Source organism: Solea solea, chromosome 20, assembly GCF_958295425.1.
Source record: "Solea solea chromosome 20, fSolSol10.1, whole genome shotgun sequence".
Classification (NCBI taxonomy): domain Eukaryota; kingdom Metazoa; phylum Chordata; class Actinopteri; order Pleuronectiformes; family Soleidae; genus Solea; species Solea solea.
Window position 1 is genome coordinate 11619134 of NC_081153.1, and position 21708 is coordinate 11640841.

At 40.3% G+C, this 21708-nt stretch overlaps 2 protein-coding genes across 3 annotated transcripts in view; both read right to left on the reverse strand.

Annotated features, from left to right (window-relative positions):
• rims3 (regulating synaptic membrane exocytosis 3) overlaps nt 1-15230 on the reverse strand; it is a 35341-nt gene extending 20111 nt beyond the window's left edge. The window contains exons 1-2 of one of the 2 annotated variants that reach the window (XM_058619659.1): nt 14997-15230; nt 4909-5229 (exon numbers count right to left, since the gene is read on the reverse strand). In XM_058619659.1, coding sequence (XP_058475642.1) covers nt 4909-5173 — 265 coding nt within the window. In that variant the 5' untranslated portion in view covers nt 5174-5229; nt 14997-15230. Of the gene's footprint in view, nt 1-4908; nt 5230-14989 lie in introns of both variants that reach the window. The other variant, XM_058619658.1, reaches the window with a different exon arrangement.
• A 2143-nt stretch (nt 15231-17373) lies between these two features.
• nup42 (nucleoporin 42) lies at nt 17374-21533 on the reverse strand. Its single transcript, XM_058619117.1, has 7 exons — nt 21248-21533; nt 20281-20638; nt 20097-20185; nt 19896-19972; nt 19698-19784; nt 19354-19456; nt 17374-19051 (listed from the first exon to the last, which is right to left on the reverse strand). Exons 1-7 carry the CDS (start codon nt 21408-21410, stop codon nt 18543-18545), a joined length of 1386 nt encoding a protein of 461 aa, XP_058475100.1. The 5' UTR covers nt 21411-21533; the 3' UTR covers nt 17374-18542.
• Between the last annotated feature and the right edge of the window lie 175 nt (nt 21534-21708).

The window sequence follows — 21708 nt, forward strand, 5'->3', positions numbered from 1 at the left end:
GCGATGAACCAAGTGGTGTTTATCGTACTAAATTGTGTGCTGATTGTGCTGTTACATCCCTAATGATGACAATTATTGAAAAAGGCAAATTCACTGGGAAGAATCCAAGCCCAAGTTATTCCAAGTTACGAGCCCACTGAGAACCCCAGATGAGAAAGACTTTTACAGAGTGAATGTGGAGAGAAAACAGCAGCATTCTGAACTACAAATACTTATAGCACCTCTCTTTCAGAAGATGCAACATTGAATTGGCTTTTACAGCTCGGAAATTGTGTCATTTTGAAAATAACAAGCAATCCTCACTCGGACCAGTCAACAAAAACAGAATCCTTGCTCGCATAAGAGCTCTATTCTGTGGATAGTTGCAAATTGACTAGATCCAATTCACAAAATGGAGCACAGCTAGAACATACCCTGCAGAAACTCTTGACACAATAACAACACCATAACCACATTACCTCCTAATAGCGCTTTAATGGTGAGATGCTGATATATTCACTCGCTGTCTCAGGCCACTTTGTCTTTTGTACATCTTTGCAACTTTATCAGTTTCTCTACTATCCTCAAATCTTTCACTTTTGTCCTTCTTCATCAATCTTTTGGAACATGTTTTACTCACTAACTGGAAGACTGTTATAGGTTTTTGCAACGTTTGAGATCTTAAACGTTGCAAAATACAGCTTCTAATGTCATTCACAGACAAATAATGGATCAGCATTGATCGATTATTTGCTGTTTTGCAAGATTATGTCCACTCCTTTTTTCCCACGGCTGCATCCAAATCACTTCCCCTCCCTCTTCTCTGGGGACCAGAGACTATTAGGTGGCCAACAGAGTGAAGCCACCTGAGCTGACCCACCCCATCGCCCAATCAATGCACGTGTCACTTGGAACATGGAGCACTGATAGCTGGACAGATTGGGTCTTTAATGACCTGCAGGAAGGAACACAGAGACGACCCTAATCGAACTTGAACAAGCAGAGACGGACTATTTTTTTCTGCCACAATGTTCACGCTTCTGTGTGACCTTCTGTCTCTGCATGTGAGGGTCACCACTCTGAATATCTGCGCCCCCTTCTCTGCCCCAAGCTTGTGTTGATTTTGAGATATGGTACAACAACAGATTAGAGAAGCCAATTTTGGCCTCACTGGGTAAACAACCTTGTTTGTCTCCAGCAACCAAGTTCTGAGACAAAACTGCAAAGGCCAATTCCTCATAAAATATTGAATTTGGCATTATTTTTAGGCAAAACAAATGAACCTAAACACCTGGATTATGATTCACTTAATATTGACTGTCTGGACCTTCCTAACACTATGTAGTTGATGCACTGATCCAACTTCCCCTTATATACTCTTATCAATATTGATATTGTATCTAAAGCCATAAACCACTTTTTCCCCAGGTGAAAACGAGTGTATCTGGGTATCTAATAATGGTATTTGCTGATCCACAGGCAAATTTTTGCAGTTTTGTGTAAAGTATTAAATTATACATGTACCTACTGCCTCTCTGGTCAAACACCAGCTACTGCATTCATGTCATTGGCTTTCTTAGTCCATGCTTTCACCACAGGTACAAGCTTTTGTCACCTTCTTATTAAATCAGCACAAGTCTCATTTTCTGGAGCGGTCACTTGGTTGACTTTCTCTCTAAACCACTTGCGTATAAAGCTCCGGACGTTACACGTCCTAGTCCCTATGAACCGCTATGTTGGCAAAAATAAACTGACCAGTTATGGATTCAACCCGTCAGAGTTCACTGCTCACTTTAAATCCATGGAGATCAACTTGACAGAGTGAACAGATCTGATCCTTAGAATGTCCCTGGCGTGGATTTTTTTTTATACGAGTTGGGAAACAGCCGGAGAGGGCATTAACCTGGACCTGCAGTATCCCAACATCTTCAACTTCCTGATTCACTTCCATTCATTTTACTCCAGAGAGTCACTGAAGGTTTACAAGAGCCTAGAGGGAGACAAATGGGCACAATTTGGCAGGAGTCTACCGCAATGGAGCAGTGACTCAACTCCGCAGTCTCTCTGGATCTGTGGGGATCCTGTGAAATGTTATCCCGTTAAGCCTGTCTCTGACTGTTTTGGCACCCCGGAGCACAATAGCTATGTACAATCTCCACTTTGATGAAAACAGCCAGCGAAGAGACGAGTTGTGTGACATATTGTTTGATTTATGTATTGTCTAGTATTTACACGTCCATAGAGGTGAACAGCGCATCCTGCCAGGTGGTATTACCTTGGTTGTGTGACATCAGCTACCGGGGCTCTATTGAGAGGCTTGTCTCACGGAGCACTTTGTTAGACAGATACAACTTTGTGTCCGATTTAATTACCAGACCACGCCCTCCTCCTCATTTATCAAAATCCGGCATTGGGCAGGATAAGAAGAGGGGGTTAAGTTACCCTTTAGGTGCTCATAAAACATCTGATTGATAAGGTCTAATTGCCTTGACAGTTATATTTAATTTTAAACCTCAGCTCATCAGAGGAAGGTTTATGTAACAAAACCTGTTGCTGCAAACTATCTTGCAGGAAAAAGCTGAAGATATATAAATGCTCGAAGAAGGAGAAGGAGGAGCAGCGGGGTAAGATACTGCGTTTTTTGTTCTAGGCGGCTACTGACAGCTGAGAACATCTAAATTTAGACACATCCCTCTTTTCCCCTTCCCCTTCACTACATCCTCAGCACCTCATAGCCTCCTCATCCACACTCTCTCTCCTCCATTGTGCTCTGCTCATCACCACAAACACAGACATGAGAGCACCTGTGGTGAAAATATCGACAGCTCAGCCTGCGTCAGACAAGTGTCAGCTGTGCTGGAGTATGTGCGTGTGTGTGTACACAGGAGCAACAGCTACCTCAAACTGATGGATGCCAAAAACAGGTAATGACACAGAATAATGATGATTCAGGATATAGAAGGGTGTATACACGTGAAGGGCTGTGTGTGTGTTCATGTGTCCACAGGCTATTAGTTATATTGTGATCATGTCAGAGCTCACATGAGAACATGTATGGATTTTTCTATTTACTCGTCTTTCATCATTCATCTGTTCATCAAATCTCACCCACAGTAAGTGTTTATAAACACCCTGAGACTCCCAGAACTAGAGCTGAATGTCAAATAATTTCTGATGGGTTCAATTTCTGTTAACAATTTCTTAAAGGTTTAGGTCTAAATGTCTTTTTATATATATTTTCTATCTTATTGAATGTTCAAGTGATTTTATTTGGGATCTATTTTATGTTTTATGTTGATGTTTGATGTTTTGTTGTACAATGTTGCTCAGACGTTTCTATTTTTACATTAAGGAGAACGATAGAAATAGGTCTTGGAGCTCATTGTGTCACTCTCTGACTTTTTGGTCATCACAAGTGATCCAATGTTGCAATAAACAAATAATTAAGCTCTGATGCGGCCCAAACCCTGAAGAAATCCAGTTTAATACAAAAAATACAAAAAGTGTAAAATTTCAAATTATGTTCATGCTTTACCTAAACTTAAGGATTTTTTCAAAAGAATTGTTCTAGTATAGATAGAGAGAGCTATCCTTATAATGAGAATGACTCATGAGAAAATGAGAAAACTTGATTTCTGGGCTCACATTTTAACAATTTAACTTCATAAAAACTGTCTTTCAAATAGTACCCAGCTCACTATACAAATCTGAATGCCATAGATCTTGTAAGAAGTTTTTGCGCAATTAAGAAAAACGCGCGCACACACAGTCAAACCACAAAGTGCGTAGGCAAACAGAAGGACGTGCGCTCTGCTCTGACCTGCACTGTTATGAAAAGTGTACAGTTCATTGTACTGGAAGGAAAAACAGAGCGCACTACAAGCATGTGGAAAGATGAACGACATGTTTGTTACCGAGAGACAGAAATGATTTCACTGCCTCTCAGCTCGTACCAAGCCTCAGTGTGTGGCATCTTTTTACCACTATGAACGAAGTGGTTTGTGCTTGTGGTGCAAAGTGAGAATCATTTTTGTTGCAGCTGCACAGTATCTGTAATTATACCCCACAGGGGACATATTAGAACGTAGCACCACTATCATTGCCATAGAGCCACCAAGTATACGAGCTGCTACTGTATAGCTGTATAATCCCACTGCACCACATTCTGATGCTCACTACAGTTGCCGCAACCTTTTAAAAAAGGATAATCCCCCACAAAAGGTAAAGCTTCTGTGAGTTGACATAATAAGTATTATAGCCGAAACAAAACATAATATACTACCGTTACAGCACTAAAGCAATCATTCTTCTATTAGAGTGGTATTAAAAAACAGTTCAACAGCTTAAACACAGCAGGAAATTATAGAATAGTATTAAAAGGCACATGAAATATTTTGTAACATTAAAACCAAGCCTGAAGTTTGAGGATGATAAAATTCCTTACCTGTTATTTGGATATTGAATGTGATTTGCAAGTTGAAACTATGAAATGAGTGATTGATATTCTTAGATTTTAGAAACTAGGATAAGGCAGCAGGAGGGAGAGTTGCGAGTAAAAATAGATGATTGAGTTTCATCTGCAGGTTGTTAAAATGTTATGGTACTGAGCGGGCGCTCGCTCTCACTCTCTCTGAACTTCACTGGAAGTTGATCTGATCTGAGGCTGGAAACACACCCTCAGATCAATAAATATTGTGGAATTATTAAGTAATAAAAAACAGAGTGGGGCTGAGGACAGAGAAGACAGAGAATAAGAAGAGTGACCTGAACAGTGATGAAGAAAGGAAAATGGATATTGTGAACTGAGATGTAAGAAATCAGCAAATCCTAAAAAATACATATGCAGTGGCAGAGCTTTTTTTGTTGTTGTTTTTTCTTAAATCGATTTCAGAATTTTTGTGAAACAAAAGAATTGAACTGTTAACTGACCTTGCTGGTTGAGTTGCTGTGTGCTCTTGCTCCACTGTGACAACCCCACAATGGCCACCATCTTAGCACCCAGGCTGGAGCGCCGCTTCTTGTTGCCAGCCAAAGATGCAGAGTCCGGGCCTCCACTCCCGGGACTCTTGTCCAGGTTGTACATGGCCCCTGAGATGCTGGAGGAGCGCACCACGTTCCGGGCCGCCGCACTCAGCCCGCTGAGGCCGCTGATCCCGCCCGGGCTGGGCACCTCCACGGAGCTGCTGAGCATCATGGTCCCGCTGGACTGGAGGGCCAATGGGCTGGGAGGGCCAGGCAGTTGGACCGGGGCTGAGGAAAGAAGATGAGATGTCAAGACAATAATGTAGGGATGGGGGTGCAGACTGGAGGTTGAAGAACAAGTTTCGTGTGGGACTTCTTTCAGTATAAGTGCAGCGGTATCTGGAATCTTAGACAAATAGATCTAAAACATACATTTCTTATACCAATTAGTAATGTTAAGGGTTTTTATCAAAACAACAGCCCATTATTGGCCTGCAAACATGTGTGTTTCCATCTGTTTTGCCTTGATGTTGTTCTGTGATGTCTGTGTTCACGCTCAGCACCGTTGTAAATGAGGATCCAAAAGAAAATGAAATAATGGTCTTTTGTCTTACAGCTGCAGTAACTTCCCAGATATATCATTTTAACACTTGCAAATGCAGCAGAAATGGTAATACAAGACAAATAATGGGAGAAGCATGACATGAAAAAATGTCTCTTTATTCCCAATAGATTCAAAAACAGAGTAAACAAAGAACATAAAGGTCAGCAGGCGAGGACAGTGCACATGGCAGGTGAATGCTGAAGTGAGTTAAGAAATACCTCCACACATATAAACACAAATGTCAGTGTTGGCTTGCTGCTGAAGGCCGACCTTGTCAGCCGCTCTTCGTGTTGTGTGTTTTTCTGGAAACATGTTCAGTTTCTGGCCTTAAACATTGACAGATATAATAAACCCAACAGAACAAATCACTGGTGTGTGTGTGTGTGATCCAGGTATTACTAATGTTGTGGGGACCTACTTACACACTCACATTATGGGGACTTATCTTCCTTATGGGGATAAGAAGCAAGTCCCCATAATGTAAATGACTACATTTTAAGGTTAGGGTCTCATCCAATGTCACAATTCTATGCTTCACCATGCACCGGTTGTTGCTGTTCCTTGTTTGCTGTGCAAACATATATAATTTATAATTTGTGTGATTTTCTTTTGCTGCTGTAATTCTGGGAATTTCACCGTTGTGGGACAAAAAGGTATATATCGTATCCTAACTGTTTGGATATCCTTTAAGATATGACGGTGTATCTGCAAGCCAGCATGCAAAAACCAAAGCGGTTAAACTGACTTAAACCTTTGCCAATTTTATTATTTAAAGTGACTGTTTCTACTGTCCTAGTGACACATCATAATGTCTTCAGTAAAACTTAAGTAAAACGTAAATAAAACTCCTTTCCTTGTCGCTACCCATCACAGTGATATGATGTCCACTTTTTAAACGTATCATTAAACCCATTTTTACTCTTTGGCTTTCGACCCATTTTTTATTATTTTTATTGTATGACTTGTTTGTGTTGTTTTTATACTTTCGTATTGTAAGTATGGTTGTATCATTTGTTCTTAGGTCTATTAGGTCTGATGTTTCTATATTTTATTTGTTTTATTTATCTTTGATGTACAACAATTTGTTTCAGCTGTTGTTGTTTTTAAGTGTGTTTCCATCATTCCTGTTTAGAGTGCATTTTTTCGATTTGTGCATAAAATAGCACAAATGGAAATGCAGAGAATTCCAAAAAAATATCTTGACGCGTCACAAAATAATTAGGGTGAAAAGATGAATCTGAAGTCTGTAATGGCATAGAGAGAGATTTAGTGAATAACAGATGCAGCAACAAACACTTTTTGCTTTCAAGTTCCACCTTCTTCTTCTTCTCCTGTGGTGACCTGCTTTGTGCTACCTACTGCTGATGTCCCAGTATTTGCTTAACAATACCCTTGTTTGAAAACATACTGGCCCTAAAATGTGCAATACATTTTAATGTAAACCAGGCCCGTGTTCATAGGCTGACGTTTAAAAGATATTGGTTTGACATCTTGCATTTCGCCAGAGATCACGTAATGGTGCACAAATGCCTCATACATTCTCCTCCCTTAGATGTAAATCATGAATAATACAAGTATAATAAATTTGCCCTCAATATGTCTTCGGAATCAAAGACTCAGATGTAAATGCACTGTAAGATGTCTCTGTGAATTACCATCATTGCCCTGCTTGGTCACTACTACACCACCACATCCTTTTTTTATGCTTCCTGCATCAAAACATTTCCCAACAAGGACTTTTTAAAGCAATGCATTTAATATTACTATAATCAGCAGATTGAAAGCTACTGAGGAACTATAAGCTGAAGTCACATTGGCTTTTTGTAATGAAACCTTAGTAATTGCTGTAGAGCCTTTGTAAAGAACTGCTGCAGTGACATTTGTTGTGAGTGAAAGAGGAGAGTGAGGGCAAAGAAAGGAGTAGAAAAGGGCGATGTTAGGGCTTGAAAATTAAAATTCAGGTGAACCTTTGCATGTCTTTATGTTCCTTCTAGGGTTGCAACTCATGATTAGTTTCATAATAGATTAATCTGTTGATTTTTTCTCTCGGTCAATCAAGTACTTGTCCATAAAATGTCAGAAAGTGTTGAAAAATGTTTCCCTAACCTGGAAATGAATCTGGAATTCGTCCACAATACAAAATGATTCAGTTTTAATGATTTTTTTGTGATATGGAGCAACATTTAATTTAAAGAGCTGAAACAGCAGAAAGCTTGTTTTAATTATTAAAAAAAAACACTTGAACCGATTTAGTGATAATCAAAATAGTTTTAGTAATTAATTTATTAATCGATAAATATTCAATTCATGGAATAATGGTTGCAGCCCTAGTTCTTTCCCTCTTTCAATCCACCTCTTTTGCTCATTTCTATTCAAGCCCATGTGCACTCCTCTCTTGGGGGCCTCTTGACTTTGAACACAGCGAGAAGAGCGGGAGAAAAATGAGGATGGAGAAGCAGAGAAGGCTGAGAAAGAAGAGTGACAAACAGAATAAGATGTCTGCGTTGACAGAAGCATGGGGACAGAGGGAAAAACAATTGAGGCAAAAAAGCCAGTGGAGGACAAGGCGAAAACCGGGGGAGGAGAGGATGCTTCATAATGAATGGACAGAAAAATACTGCAGATAGCTGCTGCCTGATCTGTGAAGAAAAATAATGGAGTGAAAGCAAGAGAAGAACAGGACACTGACAGTGACAACTGGGAAATGCATCCATTCCGCTTCTCCTCGTAATGATAAGATCCCTTATCGTTGTGTATATGTGGCTGAGAAGGACTTCTGTTCTCTCCACTAAGTGACATGGATGTGAAATGTTCTGCGAGGCTAAAGTTATTGCTTCGTCCCGAGTTTCACATCCACAGATTCATCTAGTAAAAAGAAGAGTTTGTAAAATATTCTGAGTAACTGTGCATGTAAATGTGTGTGATGTTTTTAATATGCCACGCAAATGTCTACAGTCAGTATAACATAGTGGAGCACACGGGTGAAAACATGATCTGGCCCCTTTACTTCAACCCATCAACACACACACATGCCACAACTCAGCTCACTGTAGACGTTCATGAAATCCACTCTAAGGGCAGTATGCAAGGACAGAGAGGAGATGTAAGGCACTTCCTGCTGAGGCTACCATGGGAACTTCCTGCGTTATGTGCGCTCTGTGTGCGCACACACACACACACAACAAGGACAGTGAGAGTGCCAGGTTGTGGGATGAGTGAGAGCCAAATGGATCGCACTCACAAAATCCCACACAGAGAGAAACCCACCGTAGTGCAAACACATGCTGCACTGGACTGACGTGCCAGTGTGGCAGGAGGAAGAGCCAAAATATTGAATGACGGAGGGCGTTGACGCATCGTGTCTTGGCTGGAGGACTTGAGTCAACATCCAAATCTTGTGTAAAACACTCAGCTCTGACACAGATTAGATGTCTGTATCACGCCGACGAGAGAGTTCAGCGCATCAGAGGCAAAATGACCAGGTACAGTCACAGCGCCGTTAAATACTCACTCATTTCCAATGTCACACACTTTTCGGGGGAAATATTAAGCCTGACAAACACGAACACAAATCTGAATCAAATGCTAGCAGCTGTGAAATGAACAGAAAACAGTTCATCAGGAGCTTTCGCTTTGTGTCTCCCACTGGCCCAATCACATATCTATCCAATAAAATCTTTAATGAGTTGAGTCACTGAGTCGCTCTTTCTACATCACCTTGTGACAGCGGACATAAATCCAATTCGTTACGCCATGTTTTAACACAAACTGCTACAGATTCGCGCGGAATGAGCCTCAGCGGTGAAGCGGTGGTTTACAGGGTCACATTATATAAAATGCCCATCTGAATTGTGCAATACACATGTGTGATCAGTGATGTAGCAGTAAACAAACAGACATTTTCTTCATCATAAGTACAACAGTCAGTCCCGTCTCTACTCCCGTCTCATTTCTGCATCTTAACAATCAAAATCATCATCTGAAGAGAGCAATATTTGGGTCAAAGCTCAAATCTCAAAACACCACATTCAGTGGGAAAAAATTAAAGATATTAACACATGAGTGAAACATGAGTATTAATAACTCTTGTTTTACCTGCTCATTCTGACTGGGACAGCATCACACTGTGCTGCATTGTGTGTCTCTTGCTTTTCACATTGTGTTTATGATCACAACAGTGCACCAAACAGAGGGGGGGTCTGACTAAGGAACAGTGAGTCACTGATTGAGTGCACCCATCAACGGTGGACACAAGTTGTCACCATTGCTTTAACAAAGCATAGACATCATAGAAATCTTATTATGATGTTGGCAGCCATGACAAAGACTGCTCTGCACACTCACCACCAGGCATTTCAGTGATGATGCTAAAGCAGCAACAACCTGACGGACTTTCAAAAGGTTACAGTAGGGGTGGGAATCACACGATACGATACGCGATACATGGTCCACGATACGCGATAATATCACGATACAACAATTCTGTGATAATCAATATATTGCAAGACAATCATACAGAACAAATTGGAAAGTCTTTGTATTGAACGTGGATGGGGCATCTCTTAACGTAGCTTTCTCCACCATTATCCCGCTGTAACCTTCGCCCCAATTTTCCCTTGTTTATTTGAGCAGTGCCGTTGCAGAACTAGTGAAACTAGTGCCTGAATAAAAATTCTGTTTTACCTTCTCCCTTTTTTTGATCATGGGATACTAGTTATAGAATCAGTCATGTAGGTAATACAAACCCTTTTGGCAGGTCAGTAGTTGCCAAATTTGTATTAGTGCATTTGTAGCCATAACAAGTCTATGAAAGAAATACACGCTGGCATCAGGCCACACATACCAAGAGCCTTCCAGTAACTATACTGTTGAGTATCATTTCAGATGTTCATTCACTCATTCTCAGCTTCCCCTGTGCGCCACACTAATCCATCCACAGCTGAGCTAGCAACACAGTGTTTTCATCTCAGCAGTAAATCAAATACCTGATCCAGGCCTTTTGGAGAAGTGAGACCTCTTTCACATCGTCACTTATCGCCCCTCGGCAGTCGTAACAACTCAGAGAGATTCTCTGGACCACGGCATGGGAAATGTGGTGTGAAAATGACACATTTCATGTCACTGTTATTCCTCTGTTTCGCTAAACAAACGCCCTTTGACTCAATTTGATTTAATTTCTTCAAATATAAACCTTTTTAGGAAAGGAAAGTTCCGTCCCCAACTGTTTCCCTTGGTGCACGATAAAGAATGAACCTAAATCTCTTGCCGCCGCCGTCGTCTTTCAACGCTCAGTCCGCCACTGAACCGTTCCCTTTTCACCCGTTTCTCCTTTTCATCACCATCAAAAGAGGGACATTAAAGTTACTCTGTCAGCAGCAGGGAGGTGGAGAGCAAGCAGGAGACAGAGAAATGAAAACGACAGTGGCTGGGCTGAGAGGAAAGTAGGTTAAGAGGGGCATGATAGATGAGACTTGAAGCTTTCGCGTCTCACGGCCTGCTTTTTCCTGGTGTCTAATGTGGTCAGTGACATCTCCCTCACCGCTCCTCCATTTCCCAATCCCACCTGTGATGCTGGTAACCAGCACAGGACTGATTAGCACAAGGGATCCCACCTCTTGATCATAGTATTCAGCTACAGGGGGAAAAGCTTGTCGGGACACAGGCGGAGCTCCACCACACATGCCCTTCTCTCTTATTTACATCTAAACCTCTGGAAGGAATGTGTGCATTGGAACATTGTCAGTTCCTGCGGGAGGAAAAGATGTGAGCTGTGTATTTATCTCTCTGCCAGCTTGTGTTTTTAACTTCTATCATAGGCTTTTATATGTGACCTCGTTTTTTTTTTTTTGGTTTGCTTGCGTGCTTGAGTGTTTTGCTGATCTGTGAGATTCCTAAGTGGTCTTTGCATAAAGCAGACAGTCTGAATTATTTGCCAGCGTGTGTATGTGCAAACGATATTACTGTGAAACGTAATCTGCAATTACCTTGTCTGAATTTAAGTAATGACTAATTCATTTTTCATCTGGAAATACTTGATATAATTACTGCCACACAGTTAATTTAGAGAAACATAAACCAGACCGACAGACAATTACCTCAACATAGCTACATATGCTTTGAAATATATTAATGGAAAAGCTCTCTCACAGAATTTCAATTTACACATAAAAACAGGGGGGGGGGGGGGGGGACACAGTTCACACAGATTAAACAAAACATAAATCCACCAAGTAAAGTGTCAAAGAAATCATTTACATTCACACTGCTCCAGGACAATTTAAAGGGTTTTTAACTGAGAATTATTCAGATAATCTTGTGTCAACTTTTGCAGCATAAAACTGTTAAAAAGACAGGTGAGATATTCTGGTAGTTTAGCAAGAAATGTTAATTGGCAAAATAACATTTAACATTTTTTTTTTTCCAATTTAAAGTAATGCTCTGTCTGGCAAGACACCATTTCCAGTGAAGTGAATTTGAAACATTAAAATTGACCCCATTGAGCTCACCATTAGAATCAATGATGCGTCAGATTCCTGGCACATTACATTTCATAAATATAACATACTTGTAAGTCAATTGAGGCATGATTTTCAGAGACTCAAAACAATATATATATAAAAAAACTACAAACATATTGTGCTGAGAAGCTTCATTTAGCAGGACGCTTTGCAGACTATTGGTGTTTTAGTGTGTAAGAGTCCCTCATGTATACTGTATAATAGAGGTCACCTGTGCTGCTGCAGCAGCAGCCTGGAAACATGTATCAGGTATGGAGTAGAATAGATTTATTATATTTATTGCAGAGATCAGTATTGCTCAGTTAAAGTACGCTGGCATTCCCCAACACTGTGTAGTGAAAAATGCAAACGTTAAAAATAAAAGACCGTTGTGTCTCACATTAGCAAGAACAGTTGGAAAGGGGACTCCAGTCAGCCATTCATAGAAAACCACATTCATTTTCACATGTTCATTCACAATCACAATCCAGCTGGCCAGTAAACTATACAAATGCACACATGTAAAAAGATGCAGCCACACACACACACACACACACACACTGAAGCCTGCTCATTACTATGATAAGTGTCTGCTCTGCCCCTTAGTTGTTTTCATTTCATTTTCATTTCAAAGACAACCACGACCAGCTACAGATCTGAAGTGTGGTTAAATGTATCTCTGGGAGAGAGAGTGTGTGTGTGTGTGTGTGTGTTCTTGTATTTGTTAACTCTTTAGGACCTTTTCTGGCATAAACACTGACTTTGTCAGGACCAGTAGTCCTCACAGAGACCAAAATCTGGTCCGAATGAGGCAAAAGCTAATTTCTGTGGAACTGGTCCAGTTTAGGGTTGAAGTGTAGATTGTGGTTAGGTTAAGTTCAGGGTTAGACATTAACTGGTTAAGGTTAAGGTTGGGGATAATGCTTTGTTTAGGTCGTCCAAATGAATGGAAGTCAATGCGAGTCCTTCAGAGGACACCTGTGCGAACCTGTTTGTGCGTCTGTGTTTCACTGGACTTTGCCGTTGCCCTTTTCAGTTAGCAGTTGTTTGTAGTGTGTGTGTATGTGTGTCTGTGTGTGTAGATGCTCTTTGATAGAAGATGATACACTGCATAAAGGTCTGGTTGGCCTTTGAGTAGCCAGCTTATCTGATACTACCTGACTCATGTCTCTCGACTACTCAGACTCAAACACATTCAGTACAGGCACACGCACACAAACGTAGTCCTTGTGAAAATTTCAGAAATGACTGAATCCACCTGACCTCTGAACTTTGACCACCACCCCCTCTCAAAGCTGTTCATCAGCCATGCCCACGTAAATGAGGACCTAAACTAGTACATGAATACTTCACATAAACACATGTGTTGGAGGATTTAAAATGAGATGACAGAAAAATGTCTTGCACATTTAAATATTGGAGATGGGAACAAATAGAGATCCAGAAACATGCCTTTCACTTAAGCCATTTTCCAGTTTTAACCATCTCAAGGATGTCTCAATGGATTATTTGCAAGTGTGACAGGCAAGTTAAGCACATGGATAACTGTTCTCTTTCTTTCTAAAAAGAGGCAAAAAAGTGCACCCCCACTCTTTAAGTGCTGGTTGTAGTGGGCTAGACACTCTAAATTACACTCTGTAGATGGAAAATTACACACAAGTCATCTTGATTATCACTCATGGCCCTTTGCTGGATGTTTTTTTTTTATTTTTCACACATCATCTGTCATTCTGACAAATGCAAAATTCACTGTAAAATCTCTTTTTTTTCCTTCCAAAGAGCCTCTGGAGCATGGTCACCGTTCTCTGTTTCTAACACATATATGTGAGGGTCACAGTTTGAGCTTCAGACCCCTGCATTGTTGTGCTTGTGTCTGTTTGCAAACAAGTGTGAGCAGCCATATGATAGATTCTCACACCTCAGCGTGCACTTGGCCTGACCTGAGTGCTCGCAGAGGGCACAGATATTTCAAAATATGCTCCTTCTCTCGCCCACAGTCCCTTCACTGTCTCCCACCTGCACTCACACAAACAAAAACAAAGCAGAAGCATGGTGGCAGCCAGGCACTGCCACTTTATCCTGATGCACCCTTTTCACACCCCTGACCCTGCACCAGCCTCTAACACATCACTAGCACAGCGGACATCTTACATGGCCTCTATTTTTTACACAACATTGGTCAAAAACTGAGAACTTAAACCATGTTGAGCGGGGAAAAAAGGGCTGGGCAATAATTAAATAACTGACTAATGTCTTAAAAGGTTTAATATATACAGTATATAGCAGTAGTTTGCTGTTTTCCAATTTGTCCATTACTTTCTTCAACTTCAAATTCGAGAGAAACAAAAGTCAATCATGATAATTATCAACACTGACTGATTTGAGAAGAATCATGATAAGGTCCAGACACAGAGTGTATCTTCATCCCACGGCAGTCCCTATATAGCATGTAATTGGATTAGAACAGGACACATAAACCTTTAATCTTTAAATCCTTCAAGTCAAGTTTAGCGTTTTACAAATATATGTATATATATACACATATATATATATATATATATATATACACACACGTTTTAAGCAAGCAATTTATCACTAAATTATTAACTGATTCCAAGGAAAATACACAGAGGAGTCTCTGGAATATTTTTCTCTCTTGGTTGAGAAATAAAATGAAGAACCTCTGATTTGGAAGAAGTCTCCCAGCTGACAGACATGATCTGATGTGCTCACCACCACCAGATCGACCCCGTGCATTGAAACAATACAGCTCCAATTCTGCAGATTGCACCCACTTTCAAAGCCCTGCTGCTCGAATCTCACTGAAAATCTGCCCTGCAATTAATTGCATTAATCTGAATATCAATGTGCACTGTCGCTGTCACTGTGCGGATGTAGAGAAAGACAGAGAGAGATTTGCAATTAAAGAGGAATCATAGAAACTCACCACTTACAGCGAGGAGCGGCGGAGGCGAGGTGTGAGACTGGTCAAGTCAAGTTGTCAAATAACTGTTTGCTGCTGTCGTCTCTGTGACAATGTCATCGTTTGGGTCTTATTGTTGCTGTGTTGCTGTGCGAACGCTGCTCCGTGTTTCTGCTGCTGCTACTTCTGCTGCTGCTGCTGCTTCTGCTCTCACTGCATCCGAGGAACACTGTGCTGCTGCTACTGCTGCTGCTTCTGCTGCTACTGTGGAGAGAGGAGAAGGAAGGGAGGAGAGGAGAGGGCTGTGTTTGCAGCGGTGTGGCAAACAGCGACAACGTGTGGCGAGTGTCAGTAGTTGCACATACATGACATCCTGTGTTACTGTCAAACATGAACGTTAGACACATAAACGCCAGAAGTGCTCATGCATCTGTCTTTTCCCCTGTGGTCAGAAGAGGCTCCTCATTGTGTTCATTTATTTTTCTAATTTCATTTTTTTTTTTTCAAGTGGCCAATAGCATCATTTTTTTAATAATTAATTAAGTGCGATTTAATGCCTCCAAAAATGCATTTGACGCACATGAATTACGTTACACTACAGTGTGTATAATATGGTAATAGTATAGTTAAACCATTTTTATTTCAGTTATTTCAACTCCAAGTAATGACAATAGAAAATGTGTTTGGGGTGCATTTTAACTTAATATTATGGATATAGCATTGGATATAAGATGGTATTACCATAATGCCTAATGCAAATCATTTTATGGAAGTTATTTTACACAAAAACACACAACTTAAGGACAAGGCTGGCAGATAAAATCTTTCTAGGGACTCAAATCCACTCCTTTACTGTAAACGGCTAACCGTTAATTAGGTTAGCTTCACATTTATAAGTCGAGAAATGGTCAGGCAAACAGCACACAGTGAAACCACAAGTGTACAAAACAAAACAAACATATATTAAATATAAATATAAATGCTTATAGTAACATTTATGTGAAGGTATATATATTTTTTTACTTACCTTTGTATGGAGCCATTTTCATGCAAGCTAAGCTAACCACCTGCTGCATCAGTTAACATCGTAATATATTAAATGTTTGAGCCAAAATGTGTTTATTTTAGCTTTAATTAACTGTCGAAATGAAGACTTTGGTCAGGGTCTGTGGTGGCTAGAAAAATGTTTGTTTTATAGCCTTTACAAATTTCTGTATGCGTTTTTCCATGTACGTATCTGTACATTTGAGTAATGTCAGTTAAGTTACATCATGGCTGGAAACACACAGGTGTAAGTAATCAGCTGAATGATGAAGGCGCTCCATGGATATGACTCACTGTCCAGACTTACATGATAAAATAATGTCTAAAATGTATAAAATGTTAACTGAGAACAAGGCCTGGTGATTTCCCTTATTTACTTATTGCATACACAGTAATAAAATGAATGTAATGAATGTACAAGGACATATTGCTATATTCTCTCTCCTGACAGTGTAAACTCACTACAGTTAGTGTTATTACTGTCAGAGTGTTGGGAGGGCGTGGTGCCTTGATCCTAATGTGAACCTATTAAGGCACAGCAAACAAACCCAGGTCCTTAACATTACAGGTGAAATATGTGCCACTCAGCCACCCATGGGGCAAACCACTCAAATAGGCATAAATCAGACGTCTTGGATCAATGCCCTGTTTCCCATGGGCAAAGCACCGTGGCACAACACAATCAATTCTACCCCAGGATTCATTGTTCCAATTACTAAGCCTGGTTCTCTGTTGCAACAGTATATGGAGGGTCGAGTGGAATCAGCTTCCATCAAACATTAATACCAGCACTGAATCCAAATCAGCTCATTGGCATTCTGTACAGAGATGGAGATTGAAGCGGTGAAAGAAGCATCTGTTGATGTTGCTGGTCACATTACATTTTGCATTTAAGTACAGTCTGTGAGATACATTATGTATACAACCAGCCTTACACAGACATTCATGTTCATTCATGACACTGTCCTAATTCAACCACTAAAATCTGCTTCTTTTTTGCCTTAATAAAATCCACTATATCCACTAGTTGTTGTTCCCGTTCATTAAATCAATCCCTAAGGTTCAAGCAAACCACAGTAAATAATAACTCAGAATTCTGAGCAATCCTGAGGAGGTTGGAGAGAAAACTTTTAATTTTCTCAGCTCAACACCAAAACACAAAATTGGTAAAATTCCATACTTTCTCTGAGGTCTTAATGTGCTGCAGTGTGATTAAATATTATCAGTAACACATTCTCTTTGGTTGTGTTATGCGCCGGCATCCAAAGACTGATCTCTCATATTTAATATTGCTCTGATCTGTAACACATAACACACACAGGCAGACTGCTGGACAAAAAAAAAAAAAACATCACTATTAATCATGTATTTAAGCCAGATATTTTATTTTTACTGAAATGAATGTGATGATTTTTCATTTTCTATTTTAATCCTTCATTAATATGTTGAATAATTAATAGATTATCTGAGAGCAGAAGGAAGCGGTGGGAGCTTTCTAAACTCTAGGAGGAAATGTTGCAATGTTTCACACCATCACTGGCATTAAATGCTCTGCAATCAATTTAAGTGTATAGGTATGTCAAGAAAAATGTATGGATTATGTGAACACTGCATCTAACCTGAACATGAAAATGGATTTTGGAGGATTTGTCTCACACACAGCACTGTCACTCCTCTTGCTGATATCACAACCTCACTGTCAGCTGAAAAATATGCTCCAGTCAGCAGAGCTGTTGCCCCTATAGCAGCAGAATGGCTTATTGGTGTCTCCCTGCTGCTGTTTTCCTAATGAATACATGTTGAATGGCTCACTTTGTCATTATAATCTACACACTTTGGTCTCTTTTACTGCATGAGGACCAACAAGCTGGTGTGGACGCTAACCCTAACCCTGCAATTTCACTAGAGGCAGAATAATAAACGTCATTGAGAAACATAGCATTTTGTTTCATGTGAGAGCTTTAGTACATTCATTCACACGTGTGTAAGACAGCTTATCATTTTGGGGCTTGTATTTGGCACCCTCATGTGGCTGTGATGTGCAGTTACACGTTTTAGAAAACCCTTGACATAACTTTTTAACCAACTTTTAAACCCTGTGTGACAGTTAAGATAGCAAGTGATGAACAAACAATTAATTAGTCAAGCAAACCTTGATAGTCAAACATAGTCAGTTATGAAATACATTTGTAGATTAGAGTATGGATTTTGAACAAGTCAAGGTTTCCAACATAATACAAAAAAGCATTTAATGAATTGTTGTCATGATGGTTTATGTCATGACCTTTATCCTAAAACACTCATGAACATACACAACTTTTGCTGAATTAGGTTTAAAGTATCCAGGCCATTATAAAACCCCGGAATAGAATTTTGTAACAAAAGAAATACTTCACAAAATACAAAAACATATATAGTGTATAGTATAGCTGTTCTCTCTCTGCTGTATTTAAAAAAAATAATTAGAATAACAAAAACTATATTCAATAACACATCACGTCTGTATAAACTACATCTCTTTAGTTGAGTTGTATCATATTATCAGCATGTTAGCTGGAGGTGGTTTTAAAGGAATCTGACCGAGTGTGAACTTTTTAGCCTTGAACTGACTCAGCTCCTCTGGAGTCAGATTGCTTTCGAGTGAAAACAGACTGTCCAATGCCTCACTGCTCGCTGCTGCAGCTGGTGTTCCAAATCCCCCGCTCTTCTGTGCAAAAATGCTGCTACCTCCTGCTGCTGCTGCTGCTGCAGGCGCATCAGACCCAAAACCACTCCCAAATCCTCCACCAGTATTCGCTGAAGAGGAGAAGCTGAACCCAGAGGCCGAGCCGAATCCTGAGGTGGCTGCTGGTTTGTTGGTGTCCGCAGAGAAGGAGAACGTTGAAGCTGACGACGCGGAGGTGGAACCAAATCCCGAAGGAGGTTGTGCAGGAGCTGCTGTGGCACTACCAAAACCTGCTGAAGATGATGGCGCACCAAATCCACCACTTGCAGCAGCAAAGCTAAAACTGCTGGCCTGCACTGGTGCTGCAGAACCAAAGCCTAGATCAGAGATATAAAAACAGAGGGGTCAATGTGAGTTTGATTATCTGATCAGTAAAATCAGACAGGACAATAATGGGCTAGTAAAGTGCATTTAGTTTTATACATTTGCAAACAGAGATGCATTTAAGTGCCCAGCATTGTACATCATGGCTTTGACTTTTTAATCTGCAAAAAAAATGTGTCTTCCTTTGAAGCAGAAACCATATCTATATGTTTTACTTTGCAACTATGGAAATTAAGAGCATTTCCTAAAATGTTGATTTTTATTTATCTGTTCTAGTCAACTTAGTCCAAGTTACCTTTGCTTCCAAAGTCTGATGTCGTGGATCCAAAACCAGTTGCTGGCATTGTACCAAAGCCACTTGAAGATGCCTGAGGTGCTGGGTTTTTTAACTCTGCAAGCTGTAAAGAAAGTAAACACACATAATATCAAAACAGGTTCCCATCATTTAAAGGACCAGTGTGTATGAATTAGTGTCATCTGAGACTGCATCTTGTAACAACAACTCCTTCTCTCACCACTCCCTTTCCCTGGTGCATTAAGCAACTATGGTGGCCTTCACATAACACAAAGGATGAAAATGTGCTTTCTCCACCTTCCACACTCTCCTTATTGATGTATCTGTGTGCGTGTGTTTCTCACCAATGCTGTGCGTGTGGCTGGATTCATAACCTTCAGTTCCTGGATTCTGCTTCTCCACTGGTTAAGCAACTGATTGACACCGTTAATCTAAAAAGATGAGACTATATTATTTAAAGATCATGTGACAAAAATAATAAAAATATTGACTTTCCAACTGAAGACAGACATTCATGAGCAAAAGAGTAAAAGTTCACTGACATAGCCCTGCACATCTCCTGAGGCTCTTGTGGAGTAAAACTCCAGCCTGAGCTCTTCTGGAGAGACATCAGTGAAACCTGAGCAAAACAAAAATCAAAGGTCTTGGTGATTGATGTAATCGATTAATCAGTAAGACTACTGCAAGTAACATCGCTACAAATAACAAAAGAAACCATGAATGTGCAAAAACGTGATACGGACCAGATAAAGGTGCCAAGGAGTTCGAGTAACAAGAGAGGCACCACTGACTCGAACTCTCCCAAGCCTCCATGTCCTTCTGAATGATGTCCCTGGGTGATCACAAAACAGACATTTCATAAAGTAACTTTTCACAATGGCAGATTATTCATTTTAAATGTCTAAATTAAAACAAAGAGCAACTCACACTTGTTTGTCATCCTCTTCATTGACAGGTTTTCCTGCTTCTCTTCTTCCTCCTCCTCTGTCAAATGTGGTGGGAGTATCAAGTGCTGAAAATCTGTTCTGAGAGGAATAGCCAAATTCGTAGCTTTTTACATTATCTCTTCCTCTTCCTCCTCCTCCTCCTCCTCCTCCTCCTCCTCGGTTCCAGTCATTCCCTCCGCCTCCTCTGCCCCAGTCATTCCCTCCACCTCCTCTGCCCCAGTCAGCCCCTCCTTGTCCTCCTTGGCCCCAGTCATCGCCACCGTGAGATGAGAAGGATGAAGCCTTGATGTAGCTTGCTTTTTGGTGGTCAGGATTCACCCAAACTCTGTTAGCAAACCCTGAAACACATGAAAACCAGTTCTCACCAATGTTAAACAAAAAACACCAATTGCACTCCTGTAACTTCTTTGTTTAGGACAATAAACAACATGCCTGACCATCCTTTTCAAAAGCAAAATGAAGAGTTTTAGCGTGTGTTCTCTTTTGAACTGTGAGAGAAAGGTTGTACAAACTGTAAATTGCCCCAAGACATAAGCTGTTCAGTTTTCGTTGTCCTTGTTTCAAACTATAAACTGAGAGTAATGGTAAACTGTAGTTTTGTTTTTTGTGTTTCAAAGTGCACACATCTCTGACCAATACAGCCAAATCTGAACAAATTATACAGTATGTGTGAGTAAAATAACAGCAAACTGTTGTATGTCAAAATGTATTATTTTGGCTCTATTTTCACTGGTAGTGCTTCTTTTGGTATCATTGTTTACAGACAATGCTTGCTGTTCTCATATTGTCAATTTAATATTTTGCGGTTATTATGTTCTTCTATCTTTTATTAAGTTAAGTACCACGTGTGTTAGCTAATAAAAACCTACAGTTATTCAGTGTATGGGGAAAGAGAAAAGAGTTCTGGTCCTAGAAGGTCATTTTACATATATGAAACTAAATGTTACCTCCACCTCCTCTGGACTGCTGTTGATTTGTGGAGCGGTTGTTATATCCTCCTCCACCACCACCACCTCTGTTTCCTCCTCCTCCTCCTCCTGTCGGGTGCTCATTCCAACACTTATCGCCGTATCGACAACGACCTTGAAGAAAAAAGTTACATATGGTCATTTTTCTCTCAGCGTCGTCCCTGTGGAAGCGAGAGTTTCTGAGTTTTTGTTTCTAATCCGCTCTCGTGCTGTTGTTGTCGTTCGACGAGGCTCACACACTCGGGTCGCAGAATAGTGACGTCATCAGTGAGCGACAACAGCGACCCCAAGCGGCAGTGAAGTATACTTGCATTTTAAAAGTCTAACTCATTCATTCATTAATTTACTCCACACGTTATTAGGTATCATATTTATACAATATCTCATGTTCAGTTCTATTTATACTGTAAATATTAAGCCCATACTGTATATATTCTGGT

Bases quoted from the DNA above. Each gene is read 5' to 3' on its own strand.
- nup42 (XM_058619117.1), bottom strand. From the start codon at position 21,410: ATGACCATATGTAACTTTTTTCTTCAAGGTCGTTGTCGATACGGCGAT. The intron at 20,186-20,280 runs GTGAGTTGCTCT...GTGATCACCCAG, and splicing joins GAAGAGGATGACAAACAAGT to GGACATCATTCAGAAGGACA. The intron at 19,052-19,353 runs GTAACTTGGACT...TCTCTGATCTAG, and splicing joins ATCAGACTTTGGAAGCAAAG to GCTTTGGTTCTGCAGCACCA.